The sequence below is a fragment of the Engraulis encrasicolus genome, chromosome 11 (genome assembly GCF_034702125.1).
Source record: "Engraulis encrasicolus isolate BLACKSEA-1 chromosome 11, IST_EnEncr_1.0, whole genome shotgun sequence".
Lineage (NCBI taxonomy): Eukaryota > Metazoa > Chordata > Actinopteri > Clupeiformes > Engraulidae > Engraulis > Engraulis encrasicolus.
This window is the reverse complement of record NC_085867.1, coordinates 40,382,119-40,398,663: the sequence shown is the minus strand read 5'-3', so window position 1 is coordinate 40,398,663 and position 16,545 is coordinate 40,382,119. Positions and strand designations below refer to the sequence as shown.

Below are 16,545 nucleotides of genomic sequence, written 5' to 3'. Positions count from 1 at the left end.
AACAAATATAAACAAGCCATCTATTATTCATCCAGAGTGCAGATGGCTGAAGGGATTTTGGGCGATTCTCTTTCACAGCAAACTCCTCCAGAAAAGCATTTTACTGTGAGTGTTTTCCCACTGTGAAGTGAGCCCATAAGTGGCCCTCCATTGGAAGAATTAAAATGATCGAAACAATAATACATCTGGGAGATCTTAGTGCATTGAAAAAAAGCAAAACACTCTAATATTGAAATGAAAAGTTAGTCAATTGCAAGAAGTGGAAGCTTTCCCACATCATGAATATATCTGGAATCAATGCACCATGTTTAGAATTGTACATTATGGGAAGGACGGTTGTTATATATAGGGAGCCAAGCAAAACACCAAAGCTGCTCTAGCACCATTCTACTCTGAGTATTTCCACTGTGAAGAGAGTTCTTAAGTAGATCTCCATGGGGAGACTTAGAAATATTGGAGCAATAATACCTCAGGGACATCTAAGTGTATTGGGAAAAGAAAAAAAAACACTCCAATATTGAAATGAAAAGTCAATCGCAAGAAGTGAAATTGAGCTTTCCCACACCGTGAAGTACACCACCTGGTGTCGATGCACAAAGTAAAGATTTTTTATGTTCTGGAAAGGAAGATCATTATACATGAGCCAGGCAAAACACAAAGGCTCTTAAGTGCGCTCCAAGGCAAAAGCCGATACAGGGGTGCACACCGCCTGCCTGCTACACCTCACACAAGAGCCGTTGTCCTGGCTGTCAATATGAACTTTACCGTCTGAGCACAGCCACCAAGCCATTACAATGCACTACATCAATTCTTAGACTAAACTTTTAACACTTTTTGAAATAAAAAAAACCCAATCTTACATTTTACAAGCTTACATTTTACTCTTGCAGGCAAGCTCTGTCAAGCTTGAAATCAGGCACCGAGTATGAATACAATCAGCCCTCAGTTTAGGTTAGGATTAGGAAAAGAGTTTGGTATGGGTCATGCATGATAAAAAGCGAATTGGTAGCTCATATCAACAGACAGAGCACTGGGCGGTGGCGATCGATGGCGCTGGAGTCCTTCACGGGCGCGTCTATAAAAGGCTAGCTGGAGGAAGGTTCCCCACTGATTAAAAGCAGGATAAATCAGATGGACGCGGCGCTCCGGCAGAGCCAGAGCCAAAGACACTCGCAGGCAGCGGCACAGCAGTAGCCGTGTCACAGCCAGGCAGACAGCCAAGGCATCAGTCAAAGCAAAGAGAGGGGTGGAATTTGATTTAGCGAATGAACAGGGAGAATTGTTTGGGCTCCTGGCCTCCTTGGACACTTCAATGCAGTCACTCATGCAGAACACATACATCGACGTGTATACCGGTATGTACAGAAGTGGACCGTACACTCATATACACACAGTTGCCTGAACAGGCTGTAACACCAACACACATTCACACACAGATAAAACACACAAGACATCAATCACACAGGCAAACACACAGACATACACACCAGCAAACATCCACTCACACAGTTTTCTAAACAGCCTATAATAATAACAGAACCCTAACCCTAATCCAACAGAAGAACACACACACACAAACACACACACACACACACACACACACACACACACACACACACACACACACACACACACACACACACACACACACACACAAACACACACACACATTTCAGAAGTGTGTAATAAGACCAGCAGCACATAGAGGGACAGCACTGTAAGAGGTGAACACACACTTGCAAACACTCATGTACACACATACGATTGCAGCCATACACACACAGAGTTGTGTCTGAGAAGTGCATGATAAGACCAGCAGGCATAGCTAATGTGCTTTAAGACCCTGAGAGCTGAGAGGCATGGCTAATGTGTGGTGTGGTGGGCAGCCAGTGGGGCTCTGAGTGCTTTCCCTACTGCACAACCACAGCACCACCTCAACCCAGCTTACCCATCATGCCACAACACCACACAGTCTAGTAGCATCTACCGATCATGCCACACCACCACCACCACCCAGCCCAGCATCTGTCCAACACCACCACTACCACCCAGCCCAGCATCTATCCATCATGCCCCACCAACACCACCACTGAGCCGAGCATCTACCCACCACCACCCAGCCTAGCATCTACCCATCATGCCCCACCACCACCACCACCCAGCATCTACCCATCATGCCCCACCACCACCACCACCACCCATCATGCCCCACACCACCACCACCACCACCCAGCATCTATCCATCATGCCCCACCACCACCACCACCACCACCACCACCACCACCACCCAGCATCTACCCATCATGCCCCACCACCACCACCACCACCCAGCATCTATCCATCATGCCCCACCACCACCAACACCACCCAGCATCTACCCATCATGCCCCACCACCACCACCACCACCCAGCATCTACCCATCATGCCCCACCACCACCACCACCACCACCACCCAGAATACCCATCATCATGCTGCTGACCCTCTGGGACTCACTGCATCTGTCCTCATCACCTCACCTCATCCCACTCTCTCTCTCTCTCTCTCCCTCGTACATGTCCATGCACTCACACATATATGCGCGTGAGTATGCGCGTGAGTGTGCGCGCACACGCACACGCACACGCACACGCACACACACATACACACACACACACGTTGCCAACAACTATCCCCAGTGGACCGAGATGTTTGCTACCAGATGAAAAAAAAAGATATCTTTTTTTTCATCTGGTTGCGAACATCTCGGTCCACTGGGGCAAAAGACACACTGCACTCCACCATCATGTCTGAACTAAACCTGGACCCTGCATGTGTGAGTCACAGAAGTGAGTCACTGCAATCCAAAATAAAATAACAGGCTTATTTTCAAACATAGCAGCTTGGGGAAAAGCAAATTCCGGAGTCGGAGACATTCCGCCAGATCGAGTCACATTTGCTATAACTCTATTATTCCTATATTTTTTACTTTTGTTGTGGTGTTGACAGACTTTTATTGACTTTAGTTGTGTCATTAGAAAAAAGAAAACATTAACATGCAACTCTTCACTGTATTGATTTCCAAGATTGGCAAACAGTGTACAACAATGCACTCTCTTTTACAGAGCGTAAGATATGGATTAAAAGAAAGAAAGGAAGGAGGGACAGACAGACGGACGGCACCACTTACCGAGTACTGCCTCATCTGAAGCAGCGTCTGATGGATGAGATCGTACCCGATGCCCCCTCCCTCCCCGCCAGAGGAGGAGGAGGATGAAGAGGAGGAGGAGGCTGCCAGGGCCACCTCCACCCACTCCAGCAGGAAGCGCAGGGAGCCGCGCTGCAGTGCCAGGCCCAGCAGCAGCTCCAGCGCCAGCCTCTTGCCCACGCGGTCGGCCCCCGAGCCGCTGACGGCCGTACGCTTCAGGAAGTCGCCCACCTGCGCCAGGCAGTGCAGCCCCACGCTGGGGATCTTGTTCTCGTTGGCCAGGGAGAGCGGCGGCAGCGAGGCCAGCACGGACGAGGCCGTGGCCAGCACGTCGTTGCACAGTTCAGCGCCGGAGCTCACACCCGCGGCGGTGGAGGTGGGCCCTGCGACCTCCTGCTGGCCCCTCTGCCAGTTCTGCTGCAGCAGGGCGAAGAGCAGGCTCAGGCCGGTGCGCACGCCCATCTCGATCAGCACGTCGGTGCCCGAGCGGGCGCGGGGCCCCGGCATCCAGGGCTCGGCGCTGGAGGGCTCCAGCTGGCCGCCCTCGGTGCCGCTCTGGGCCGGCTGCGGCGGTGGCGCGGGCCGGAAGCGCTCGTGGTACTTGCTGTGCAGCGCGTAGTAGATGCGCTGCAGCACCACCAGCCGGTGGTGCAGCGCCAGGGCGAAGGGCGTGCCGGCCAGCGAGCGGCGCGCCAGGCAGCGCTGCGCCAGCAGCAGGGCCGACAGGTACTCCTCGCGCTCCTCCGCCGCGCTGCTCTCGTGCTGGAAGTCGGGCAGCCGCGGGCCCATCAGGTCCTGCACCGGCTGCGCCAGCGCCACCACCTCCTTACTCGCCAGCAGCTTGGCGTAGAGCGCGCCCGCCCCGCGCCGCGAGGCCGTGGCCACGCTGTCCTCCGACGCCCAGGCGCTGTTCAGGTGCTCCTGCCACTTCAGCATCACGTGGGTCTGGCACGGCACCATGACTGAGCATTATCCACGGAGAGTGTGGGACACAGCTGCGGGAGGAGAGACAGGGGAGAGATATATAGGGAGGAGGAGAGGAGAGAGAGAGGAGAGAGGAGAGAGGAGAGAGAGAGAGAGAGAGAGAGAGAGAGAGAGAGAGAGAGAGAGAGGAGAGGAGAGGAGAGGAGAGGGAGGGGAGAGGAGAGGAGAGGAGAGGAGAGGAGAGGAGAGGAGAGGAGAGGAGAGGAGAGAGAGAAGGGAGGAGAGAGAGAAGAGAGGAGAGGAGGGAGAGAAGAGAGAGGAGAGAAGAGGAGAGGAATAGGGAGGAGAGGAGAGGAGAGGAGAAGAGAAAGGGTGAGTCAAATGACAGGTCATTCATCAGTGAATCACACAATCAGACTAAAAGGAAGAGGTAGCAATTATAAGCACTGATGGGCAACCTGGCACTCAACGGCTGGGACGGCGATGGAGGAAATTAAAATCCATTTCCCTGTGCTGTCAAATGAACATTTTTATCATGACCGTTTCTAAACACTCACCACTTTAGAGGATGTTGCCGACGTGACCATTTTAGAGCGTGTGGATCGAAACCTGTCTTTAAACGCACTGATATGACTCGCATACGGTTCTTTGCTCCATTTAACTTTGGCCGAGAACTAGCCATTCCCACACTGCACACAACTCAGCACTGATTTGTAGGCTAAACTTTTTCTAATGTCAACAATGACATCAGCATCAGGAGAACGATTGGCCTACATTATGCCCAAGAGCGATCATTGCGATTGACAAATTTTATCGTGACTACGATTTGGGAACAATCCTGATGGCTTCGCCCTTGGTGATAATAATTAATTAAAGTTATTTAATTACAATTGACTGATTTGGTGAATTGCTGGGGGAAAATGTCTGGGACTAGAGCAGACACATCAATTTCGCACAAGCTGTAGATAAGTTAAAAAATGTCAATGGTTCTTATTTCAACAACTGAGTGCTGTTACATAATTCATCTATTGGAAGAAAAAAAACATTAAATGCAACATAGTGGTGTGCCAGTAGGAAGTGTGCATGACTTTTCTATACAGAACAATAAGCAATGTAATAAGCAATCAAGAAAATAGCAAAGATATAGGAACATATAGGGCTATTAAGAATAGAAACATCAGAAGAATGCATTATTTGTGACTGCAATTTCAGAAAGTATTTCGATGACACAATCCATCAAGCTGGTAACTTCAAAATCAGCTGTCAATCATTACACATGAACCACGATTCCACATGACACTGACCTAGTACAAGATCTTCACTACGGCTGTGCCAAAGATGGGTTACATAACACACAACTGTCAGCTCTCAAATCAAACGTTGAAACACCAGTCGTATTTTCTTTATGATAAATACACTTTCTCTGTGCAGTTTTACAGGAACCTAATAGGCTAACTTACAATTTTTAAGTGTGCACCGTGCAAGGAAGCATATTATGCCCAAACATAGTTTTGAGCTCACACACCTATGAGGAGTCCACCAATAGGAATATAGCCATCTCGATACATTGTAAACACATAACTCTGCATCCACCTTGACAGAAGTTTCATCTATTTTTGATGTTCAAAGTCTTATGCCTCAGTAACCTAACACAGGAAGACATCCCAGAGTCATAGTTCTCTAATAAAATAAGGAGGCCCAAGTTAGGTTAATGCAGTACAATATCAGCATCCATTAGAAGTGAGTGTGAGACATTCAGTCAGGCAGTGTGGAAGCCTTTTTTTAATCTCTTGGCAAGAGACGCAGGAAGCCCATCATATGGAGGCTACTGGTGACTGGGGTATTTCTCCCCAGGGTTCCTCTCATTAATACTAGAACAGCACAGCATACACTGTGGGCATATTGTCATCTTCCTGGGTGGGAGGAGGGAAAAATGAGGTCACTGGGTCCCACTGATACAGGCGTTGCGGCAGGCTAATCGGCAGCACTACACTAACTCAATCTAATCTTGCACAGTGTGTGTCAGAGTGATTAAAAATGCAGTGTTGAGGCGTGTGCACACTCCACAAGGCGCTCAACAATTCTCTGACATGGCAAGACCTCTCGCTGCAGTGAAAGTTCACATTAAGCGGCATGTGTGTGTTAGCGACAGGGGGGGGGGGTTGTCGTCTCATAGCGATTTCAGATACCACTAGTTGTGTCACAGCCCATAAAAGAGCATGACACACCATATGCTGTGTATACATGATAATTATTATGTAATGTACACAATGTACTGTATTATGCATTTCCTACATTTAAAGGAACATTCCAGGCCAATGTCAACATGTAGTTGTATTGTTCACAATAATACAATACAACAGCTTGTTGAAATTTGCTGGAATCTCTTAACAGCAGATGAAACTACAGATCTGACAGTAATATTATTCATGAAGCACGCAGCGTTTCCCGCAGAACTCGTTAGTCAAGGTGGGTGCTTACAGCAACCTTAAAAAATACATTTGCATTCATAAAATCGTTGTGTTCTTCAGGGAACCTATTCAAGGCGGTTGGTGTTTGTTATCAAGGTGTCCACTTTGACAAGTATGAGGTGTTTGGGTTGGGGGAAACACTGAAGTGAAAATCCAGCCACCAGAGGTTGACCTGACCAGACACATGCAATTCCAGTGGCATAATATGATCCAGCAAGAATCGTGACTACATTCCAAGAGAGCGTCACATGAACTACAAACAGCCGCCTGGACTGTCCAAATATGTCCCAGCTAACCCCTGACCGTGGCCTTCACCGCACTGTAACACATAACCCCTGCATTCCCTGAGCTCTGCTTGCTTCAGGACGATTAAGTTATGTAAACCCCTACCTAACCTAACGGTAGCCTACCAACTTTGACCGACGCCACGCCAGTGGTCAAATGTAACTGGGTTAACTGGACTGGGCTCCAGAGAACAGGCAGAGGTGCAGTCAATCTCAAAGTTTGATTTTGAGTTGCCTTTCTTTTCCAAAAAAAGACAATGCTCTATCAATGAGTATTATGCTCTGTAAATGCAAATTACTTTTGTAAATGACTCTCTGAAAATTCAAACATGGTCAGAATGAAATAAGAACAAAATGTGAGGGTTTTTTTTCTCCTTCCTACGCTGAAAAGTAAAAGTGATGTAAATGTAATGCAAGCTTCTTAGATTGCTGACTCATGTTAGCATAGTTTGTCTTGAGGAGGGCAATGTTAAGTTTTATTGCAACTACTAGAGCAGCCATACAAGGTTCACTCCACCATCAACCCCATCATCTGTCCTGATGGCAAGAGGGGAGAGAGAGAAAAGAAGGATGAGCATTGAGAAAGAGAGACAGGCAGACAGGCAGACAGACAGACAGAGAAGGCCAATGAATTTAACATCAGAGGCAGTCAGACAGACAGACAGACAGACAAGCAGACGGACAGACAGACGAACCCATGAGACCAGGGCAAGTGCCATCCAGAAGTGGCACACAGACACCGCTAGTCTGTTTGTGCCCATGGCAATGCTACACTCGAATGCCAAGATGAGATGAGGGCATCAGTCAGTCAGTCATGACCAAGCACACAGAGAGGGGAAAGTAGACTCTCCTTCCTTATGGAGCAAAGGCATGTGAACCAGTTTCTTCAGCCCGCCGTGGCTGCCAACATCTCAGCAAGCCAGCCCTTAACCCCCTCCACCCCTCCAGCTTCAAGCACTTACGACTGGCTGCAGATGACTTATACAGTTTCCTACGTGTAAAAATAAACAGGAAGCTTTTTAAAGCCTGAGGGTTAAACTCTACGCAACACTGCTGTTAAGTCTAACTAACTAACTAATGAAACAGGTCTACGACCTTACAAGGCATCTTTCAACAAAACAACCCAGCCAACATTGTTGGATCAAGTCACAGAAAACTGGCTTAGAAAACAATGTCATACCAAGTTACATGTAAACAACTGTTTGCTCTTCCAGACTTGTTGATTAAAGGCTGATTATTTACAACAGTCAAGTGGTGCTATGTAGGTGAGGCTATGGTTACATGTTACTAATAATAAGTTTAAATACTAAGAAGACCCTATAAAGTCGAACAGTAATTTTACACCACCGTGTTTTTGAGGAACTGATATCCCCCTGAACTGAATTACACCTAAACCAATTTTGATACCACACAGTTTCCACAGTTCTCTGTGTTGTTGCTGTGGTCATAGCCTATCTCATGTGATGTTAAAGAAGAACACATCATTTTACCGTGAGCATAATAAAATGCGACTATCATACCTTCTCAGTAAGACAACAAGTGAAAGTCACCAAAGGTAGGCCTATAGCCAAAAGTAATTCCCAAGCCAGAACCTGTTATGCAAGGGACAGGATTCAATCAGGATGGCAAATGGAAATGAAAATAGGAAAACTCATATATGCAATCAGTTAGGCTAGATGTGCCTCAAAATGCTCATAAGGAATACTTGTCTTCACACAATTCGGTCATAGTAATAATAATAATCTAAGAAAAACATTGCAACTGACAAACTGCAAGCTATTCACAACTGGGAGGGAGTTCTTTCATTTCACATGTTGCCATCATTGACGTGAAGAAAACCCGACACACGTAGCCAACATGAGAAGACATACAGACTTGGAAAACATTCAAGGTCCACCCTACTTACATGCAGCTGAGCAGGGGCTAATTTGTTTTGCAGTAAAATGTGTTAGTTTAGCATTGCAGATAGATTGGACAAGACACTATCACAGTAAAAGGGAGCGTTGCAACCCGTGCAACTGCACACAAAAGCCAACGCCTCTCCATGTAAAGGTCGTGCATCTCCAGCCCCAATACCCTCAAATAACAGGAAGGTGTAACGTCCAATAAAATTAACCGATTACACTGTCGCTTGAATATCGACATGCAATTCTAGTTCAAAAAGACTCGTTACGATAGTTAGACAGAACATGTTGAATGTTCTATTAAGGTCCAATCTTCAACATGGTCGTTCCCTGTTCGTCTGCAATGCATGTCGTTTGTTAACACTTAGTTCATTACATGTGTTGTCTGCACGCGTATTCGCGTGTCAAATCCAATGCAAAGACGCTCGTGCGACAAAATCTCCACAAGGTTACAATGTTGCAACATAATTCCGCCCAGTGCTACAATGTTTTTGAAGATTGCTACATAGCTAAGTAGCCTGTGGTGGCTACAATTGTTGCTAAGCCAGTAGCAGATTGACATATTGTAGCATGCTAACTATAAATTAACCTCGCACTTACAGCTCTGGTGGCAAATGGTGTTAGTGTGCTGAATCATGTCAGCAGAATGCACTCAGTAGAGACTTGCGTTAATTGCTCAGACAAAACAGTTCACTGGCATCAACCGACTGCCCACTTAATTTACCAACAACCTAGCTACATGGCAGGCCAACCAACTAGCTGTTTTGACGTTAAGACAGTCCGTTGGCTGGGTTCCTCCTTTCTTAGCTAGCTGATCAGAAAACACAAAAGAGTGACAGCTCGTAAATGGTGATGGTCTTACCACCTGGCATTATTTACTTTCAGTACGACATATTTCCTGGGCTCTCGTGATGCTCACAGCCATAATCACGTTGAAAAGTATTGCAAAACAGAAGGCCAATCTTACCTCTCTTCCCTGCGTCTGTCATTCACACCCAGCCTGACACTGCTTTCTTTAGCTAGCAAACAGGCTAGCTAGAAAGCTATGCTTGAGGCTACCAAACCACTGCCCTCTGCAAGTCTGATTTTGGTGCACAACAGGGACGAAAAATGTTTAAACTGTCATTGTTTAAAAACAGGATAACCACGACTGCAGTCTTTGCAATCGATGAAAGCAGGGATAATTCTTCACTCGTCCTTCCACAAAAAGGCCGGTAAAGTGTTGCTAATGTCAGATTTGAAATAACTCGCTACCAAGCTAGCAGCAGGCAACGGGACTGTTGCCATGAAAAACAGATCTGGAATCATGGAATGCGCGGACAGCAAGCGAAGCCCCTCGGCACTGTGCATTCAAACGCCCAAACCGACGTCATCACGAAGAGCACCCTTTTAACCCCTCGTTTCCAGAAGGCTCGGCTTTAAAAAAAAAAAAAAAAAAAATTGCAAACGGGTGTTTGAAAACCTAGATTAGGCTATGGTTTTAATTAATCAACTGCAAATCAATGAAAACTATCATTCTGGTCTACACAAAGGAGTTGACTGCTTGTAAGGCCTAGGCCTAGGCCTAGCCTACGCCTAAAATTATGTCACAAAAAGCATGCACTCTGAACTTTTTAATTGCTTGGTTTGGCTAGGCCTATTTCTATAGGCTATGGGGCATGTTTTTATTATTATTAACATTATTATTATTATTATTATCATTATAAAAATAAATACTTGTCAGAATGAATTCAAGCTAGTGAGATCTTCAGTTCCCAAAACTCATGTGTGAGAGTAAGAGGGATTTAACAAAAGGGGTGATAGATTTGATTTTGGCCAAATTGGGGCTGACAGGCTATCGCTTCATGGGGCTCAGAGTCCTACAGACATTTATTCATTGAGTGTAAAGCGGGAAAAAAAGAATGTAAATTGCAAGTGCTCACATCTCATATTTAGCCTATAATACAGTAGCTCATATTTATTCAAAAAAGAAAGGTTAGCCTACAAGCACACAGCTTTTAAATGTTTAGGCAGCTCCTGATAAACATATTTATGCTCAACGTTTATGCTAAACTATTATGCATACATAGGCTCGAGCAGCACACTGAGTGTCATCAAGTTCAGCTGTGCTTTTTCATTATTATTTTATTTTACATTTTGTTTAATCAGGGAAAGAAAACCACATTGAGATCGTACTAGTGAGCACTGGGAAAGGCAGAAGCACACACTGCATTAGTAAATTAGTTTATAAAAATAGTCCTAAAAAGTAAAAAAAAAAAAAAAGAAGTTACAAACCAATGTAGCCTTGTTTTGAACGTGGTTAAGGTAAGATTTGAGTTCAATAACAGACATAAAAACAGCAAGTTTGAGTGATTTTTTAATCTTGTTTCACGCATGTGAGGCAAAATAAATAAACGCCGTTTTAACAAATCAAGTCTTCCTCATGGGGACAGTTAAAAGAATATGACTACTTGAGTGGATAAGATACTACACACAGGAAGCTTGTATTACATTACATTACATTACATTACATTACATTTGGCAGACGCTTATAACCAAAGCGACTTACAAACGAGGACATATAGCCAACTTCACAATAGTAGATACAAAGAAGGGTTAGTTTTGTTTTCCTTTTTTTGTTAAGTAGAGTACACACACATACTGTAGCCTACACATGTCAAGAGTCTGGCCTGGGGCTATAGGGGCAGCACAAGCATTAGTCTACTAGATAGTCACGAAAAAGGAGAGTTTTTACTTGCCTCTTGAAGGCTGCAAGAGATACAGAGGTTGGACAAAATAATGGAAACACCTGTCATTTTAGTGTGGGAACTTTCATGGCTCAAGTGGACCAGCCTGTCGGCCAATCTTCATTGATTGCACTTTGCACCAGTAAGGTGAAATGTGAAGGTTCAATTAGCAGGGTTAGAGCACAGTTTTGCTCAAATCGACAGCTTCCTCTTGCATCCACAGTTAATCCTGTAGGATGTGGCTAATCCTTCTTGGTGGTATGCAAATATTACATTGAATATCGAGGCTCTTGATACATCACAAAGACTTGCTGTCTAGGTCAAAGATGAAACAGTTACACGCGCACCTAGAAATTCTTCTTTTTGAACAGACATGCCACCCATAATGTTGTGTGCATTGCAATTTTTTGAGCAAAACTAATTGAACCTTCACACCTCACCTTACTGGTGCAAAGTGCAATGAATGACGATTGTCCAACAGGCTGGACCACTTGAGCCATGAAACTTCCCACACTAAAATGACAGGTCCGTTATTTTGTACAACCCCATGTATGTGCTTAGTCTTGCTGCCTCTGGGAGACCATTCCACCACTTGGGAACAACAACAGAGAACAGTCTTGACTGGGAGTACCTAGCGAGAAGATGGCAGAGCCCGACGGTTTGTGCTGGAGGAGCGCAGTTCTCTTCCAGCCACATACGGCTTTAGTAAGTCCATCAGATAAACTGGGGCCGTTCCTGCAATGGCTTCGTAGGCAAGGGTCAAGGCCTTGTGCTTGATCGTAGGCTATAGGCAAATGACAGACATAGCAAGATGCAATACAGAAAAAATATATTTTTTAAATAGTCTACAACATGAAATATAAAAATGTAAAAGTTATACAATTCAAATGATAACATTGTAAAAGTTGTTATACTCTTGGATATGAATGTTGTTATGTTTTTTTGTGTACAATCTTGCTGCACAAAAACTGCAGTAATAACACTGTAGTAATATAATACAGTGCAACAAATGGCATCACATGTATTTGGTAGGCTAAAGTGCAACACGTGGGAAGCAAACATGTTTTTATTTTACAAGGTGTGTTCATCATCACTGCAACTTCAAGTTTTCACAAGAGTGAGGTAAGCTTAGGCCTACATACACCCTTCATGCAGGGATCCAAGTTACTGTCTATATAAGAACGCTCAACCACTTCATAACAACATTGCATTACTCTGAAAGTCGAAGTAACAGATTTATAATTGGACATACCATTTTGGCAACAAGCTTGCAGTAGTCTCTGCATTATTGAGGTTCTGCATAGAAGGGATGACTCATTTTCCATGCGCACACTGCCCCCTACGGTCACACTGAAGTTTCACAAGAGCAGAATCCCTATGCTTATATTACATCCAGACCAATACATTCAACTTCTTACTTATATTTATAGTACGCGTCTGACTGAGACGCGCAGCCTGACACAGACACTAATTTATTACGCCTCTAACCTGTGTAGTGTTGCGTGTGTGTGGACCATACAGGTAGGCCTACCTTATTTACAACAAATCTGTCTTGGTCTTGGCACAAAGGGTCAAGTAAGGAATCAGGAACCTGGGGGTCAAGGGGCTTCTAACGACCGTCCACACAAACAACCCTAAACATAACTGATGACATCATTTAGCACGAACTTCAATTCCTGGATGGCAGTGGCGCGCTAATCCCACTTCCATGCCGGATTTCTAAAACAAGGGGGCAGGCTGGCAAATAGACAACAACACCGGATTGAGGAAATTGACAAGGGCATACCATGTGCAAAACAAACTTGTTTAAAGCTGACAACCATGCGACACGACGTGTTATATCCGAACATTCAAGTGACCGCCTCGCCTGTCCTTGCGTATTGCTCTCTTGGCAATTTTGGCTACACCATCACCATTCTGAGAAATTACAATCGCACTGCTGCCTGTCACTTTTTGAGTAGAACCAGTCATGCACATATTCCTCATTGCTGCCTTTCTTCTCGCGGTGCAGCTGCGAGAAGCTGAATCATGGGGAGCATCAGCTAAATATGCGGTGAACTGTCCGGAGCGCTGCAACGTCGACCTGTGCGGCTCCACACAGAGATGTAGACGGACGGTCCAGGATGACTGCGGCTGCTGTCAAGTCTGCACAGCGGGGAGAGGAGAGCATTGTTACCGCACGGTGTCAGGGATGCACGGGGTGAAGTGCGGACCTGGGCTCTTCTGCGACTTTTACAAGGACGAGGATGACTACGGGGATGAATATGGCATTTGCAAAGGTAAGCTCTCCAAAGTGCACTGCACTGCGCCAATGTGTCTGGAGATGCAGTGCTACCAGAACAAGGCAACTGAAAAGCAATAACTTTGGGGGGAAAAACAGAAATAATCAGCGGCATTTATTATTTTTCCCGACTAAAAATGAATGGAAATTAATGTATATAGCCTAAAGCTATAAATTGATAACCTGTAGCCTAACAGATCGTTGAATAAACATGTCACAGGTCAGATTCAATCCATTCGATTTAACGTGAAACAATTTAGGGTGTCATTTCTATATTTAATAATTAAAAAGGTATTTTTCAAGATGATAATTAAACCATATTCTTATGTAGGCTACAGTGTATGTACAATGTATTCCACCACAAAATTGGCCATTGCGTCTAAGTCTAGGTGGCTATACAATAACATAATAGTTTGTGTATATCACCATGAAACTGTGAATGAATCATGTTGTGTTGCTGGAGAACCCGACTTTCCTTGCCAATAAAAAGTTGTGTCCTTGCTCCCATGCTGAATCCAATCTTCACATGTTGAATCTTTTCTCTCCCACAGACTGCATGTATGGCACCTATGGGGTGGAGTGCAGACAGACCTGCAACTGTAAGGCTGGGGGTCTCTGTGACAGGGAGACTGGAGCATGCCTCACCTTCAAGTTCTTCGCCAAGATGACCAACAAGATGCGGGGCCATGGGGCCACTGGTAAATATCTTTACCAATTAGCGGACCCAAATCAATCAAATCAAGTGTGTTGAAGGCAGGCACTCTGTAAACAATAGAAACATATGCCACAACAATCTGACAGGGAGAGTGTTTGGAATTAAGACTACATATGTAATTCTGTGAATACAGAAAACCTTTGTGAAATGCCTTGTGATGTAAATTTGGATCTAAAACCCTTGAAGTACATCACCACATGTCTTTAGGGTCTATTATTATGAAAAAAAATGTAATACAAACAAACAAAAAAGTTTGGGATTGTCTGTCACGGTAACCACATGACGTTGGAGATATATGTTTTGTAGTATAGTTGGAGATTGTGAACCAGAGGATATTCCCTCTGTTAGGTCAAAGAGTCATTCTTTTCTATTCTATGCTATTATGTTCTGTTCTGTTTTGTTCTATTCTATTCTAACTGTCATTTTATTTATGATCTTCTCTAGGAAATGAGATGGGTTCTGGAGACAGTGGCGACCACCCCAAAGACAGATCCACATCCCCTAAATGGAATCCTCGCTGACAGCCTCTTTCACAGATTTTTTTTTTATAGTGACATTGTAGCATATGAGTAACTTAAATGGTCAATAAATATAAATTATATATTTTATTATGTCTTAAATGAATAGATCAGAGGTGTGATCATTCAGAGTTTTATATAATATTTTCCAGAGCAGTGCTGAAAAAGTGATTTTGTAACAGAGTGGCAAATATATTCCTTCTCTCTGTCCTCATTCCCCCCTTGAGTGAGAGCATTATGGGTGTTATATCATGTTGTTATACGTGCACTCTGCACACATGCGCAGTCGGCCATACACAGATGCATATGATTAGCAAACCCATAATATATTATTCTGAATGCAACAGTATAACCATTCAACAAAAGATAATTGTTTGTGGGACAACATTTGAAAAAGATGTTAAGAGTTTGTAAAGTCCTGTATTGTTTGGCAACTGCTCTTTTGGCCACTGAGAATATCATGGACATACCGCACATGTAGCTCCATGTTGCCCTGTAAAGCATCTTATCTAATCATAATGGAAGTCAGAATATTAATCTTTAAATCCAGAGTTATGTGACCTCAAAGACTCTGATGTTAAAGTATACAAGTCTGACCAGTGACCAGAAATGCATATTTATGTCTTTATGTGCTAGACACTGTCTGTGGCTGTTAAATTATGGTTTTCATTGGGATATTTTTAAAAAGTGACTTACAAACATGCAAGTCTATTAACATGACATATGATTTGAAAATCTGAGCTGAAAAAATATGGAGCTGTGTACTTGGGTGTTGTATATATTCCAGTATTCCTGAATGCAATAAAGGTCTGTTTGTCTGCAATGTGTTTGTGCTGTTACTTATGTTGCATTTGCGTGTGGGAAGATTGGCAGGCCAGGAGGTGTGTGTGTGTGTGTGTGTGTGTGTGTGTGTGTGTGTGTGTGTGTGTGTGTGTGTGTGTGTGTGTGTGTGTGTGTGTGTGTGTGTTGGGGGGGGGGGGGGGGTGTTGTTGGTGTGAGACATTATGTGAGTGTCTTTGTGTGTGTCTGCGTAGGGAGGAGGCTGGGGGACATTCAAGCTTATCCAATCCTTCCAGGCCAGCGTTCCTTCCAGTAACCCATTTGCTCACACACACACACACACACACACACACACACACACACACACACACACACACACACACACACACACACACACACACACACACACACACACACACACAAACACACAGAGCAGACGTACCTTCATTGAGACCGCCACGACCAAAATAACACGTTTAAAAATAGCCAAATGTTTTGGCCGTCACCTCTCCCGGCCGTCCAAGCCTGTGCTTGTGAGCCTCTTCTTGTGCTGTGTGGTGTGGAGCGCTCGCTTGTTTTCCAGCATCCGAGCTTGTTTATTTCCCCTCTTTCCTGACACCTGTGCAAAATGGCCTCTCTTCCTGTTGTTGTTGTGTCTGGGACCCGGGGACAGGATTCTGAACGCGCAACGCTGGAATTTGTCAAGTAGTGCCACACGTCATCATCGGGACGGTCCCGGGTCCCGACAGCCTCCAG

General features: G+C 44.8%; 2 protein-coding genes across 12 annotated transcripts in view; one reads left to right on the top strand and one right to left on the bottom strand.

Annotated features, from left to right (window-relative positions):
* Window positions 1-10,110, bottom strand: part of LOC134458339 (probable E3 ubiquitin-protein ligase HERC1) — a 110,620-nt gene extending 100,510 nt beyond the window's left edge. For 8 of the 11 annotated variants that reach the window (XM_063210603.1, XM_063210593.1, XM_063210597.1 and 5 more), the window contains exons 1-2: window positions 9,737-10,110; window positions 3,169-4,181 (exon numbers count right to left, since the gene is read on the bottom strand). In XM_063210603.1, coding sequence (XP_063066673.1) covers window positions 3,169-4,146 — 978 coding nt within the window. In that variant the 5' untranslated portion in view covers window positions 4,147-4,181; window positions 9,737-10,110. Of the gene's footprint in view, window positions 1-3,168; window positions 4,182-4,667; window positions 5,323-9,369; window positions 9,616-9,648; window positions 9,687-9,736 lie in introns of those variants that run through there. The other 3 variants (XM_063210596.1, XM_063210595.1, XM_063210594.1) reach the window with 3 other exon arrangements.
* A 2,889-nt stretch (window positions 10,111-12,999) lies between these two features.
* Window positions 13,000-15,821, top strand: esm1 (endothelial cell-specific molecule 1). Its single transcript, XM_063210621.1, has 3 exons — window positions 13,000-13,774; window positions 14,328-14,474; window positions 14,936-15,821. Exons 1-3 carry the CDS (start codon window positions 13,465-13,467, stop codon window positions 15,010-15,012), a joined length of 534 nt encoding a protein of 177 aa, XP_063066691.1. The 5' UTR covers window positions 13,000-13,464; the 3' UTR covers window positions 15,013-15,821.
* The last annotated feature ends 724 nt before the right edge of the window (window positions 15,822-16,545 follow it).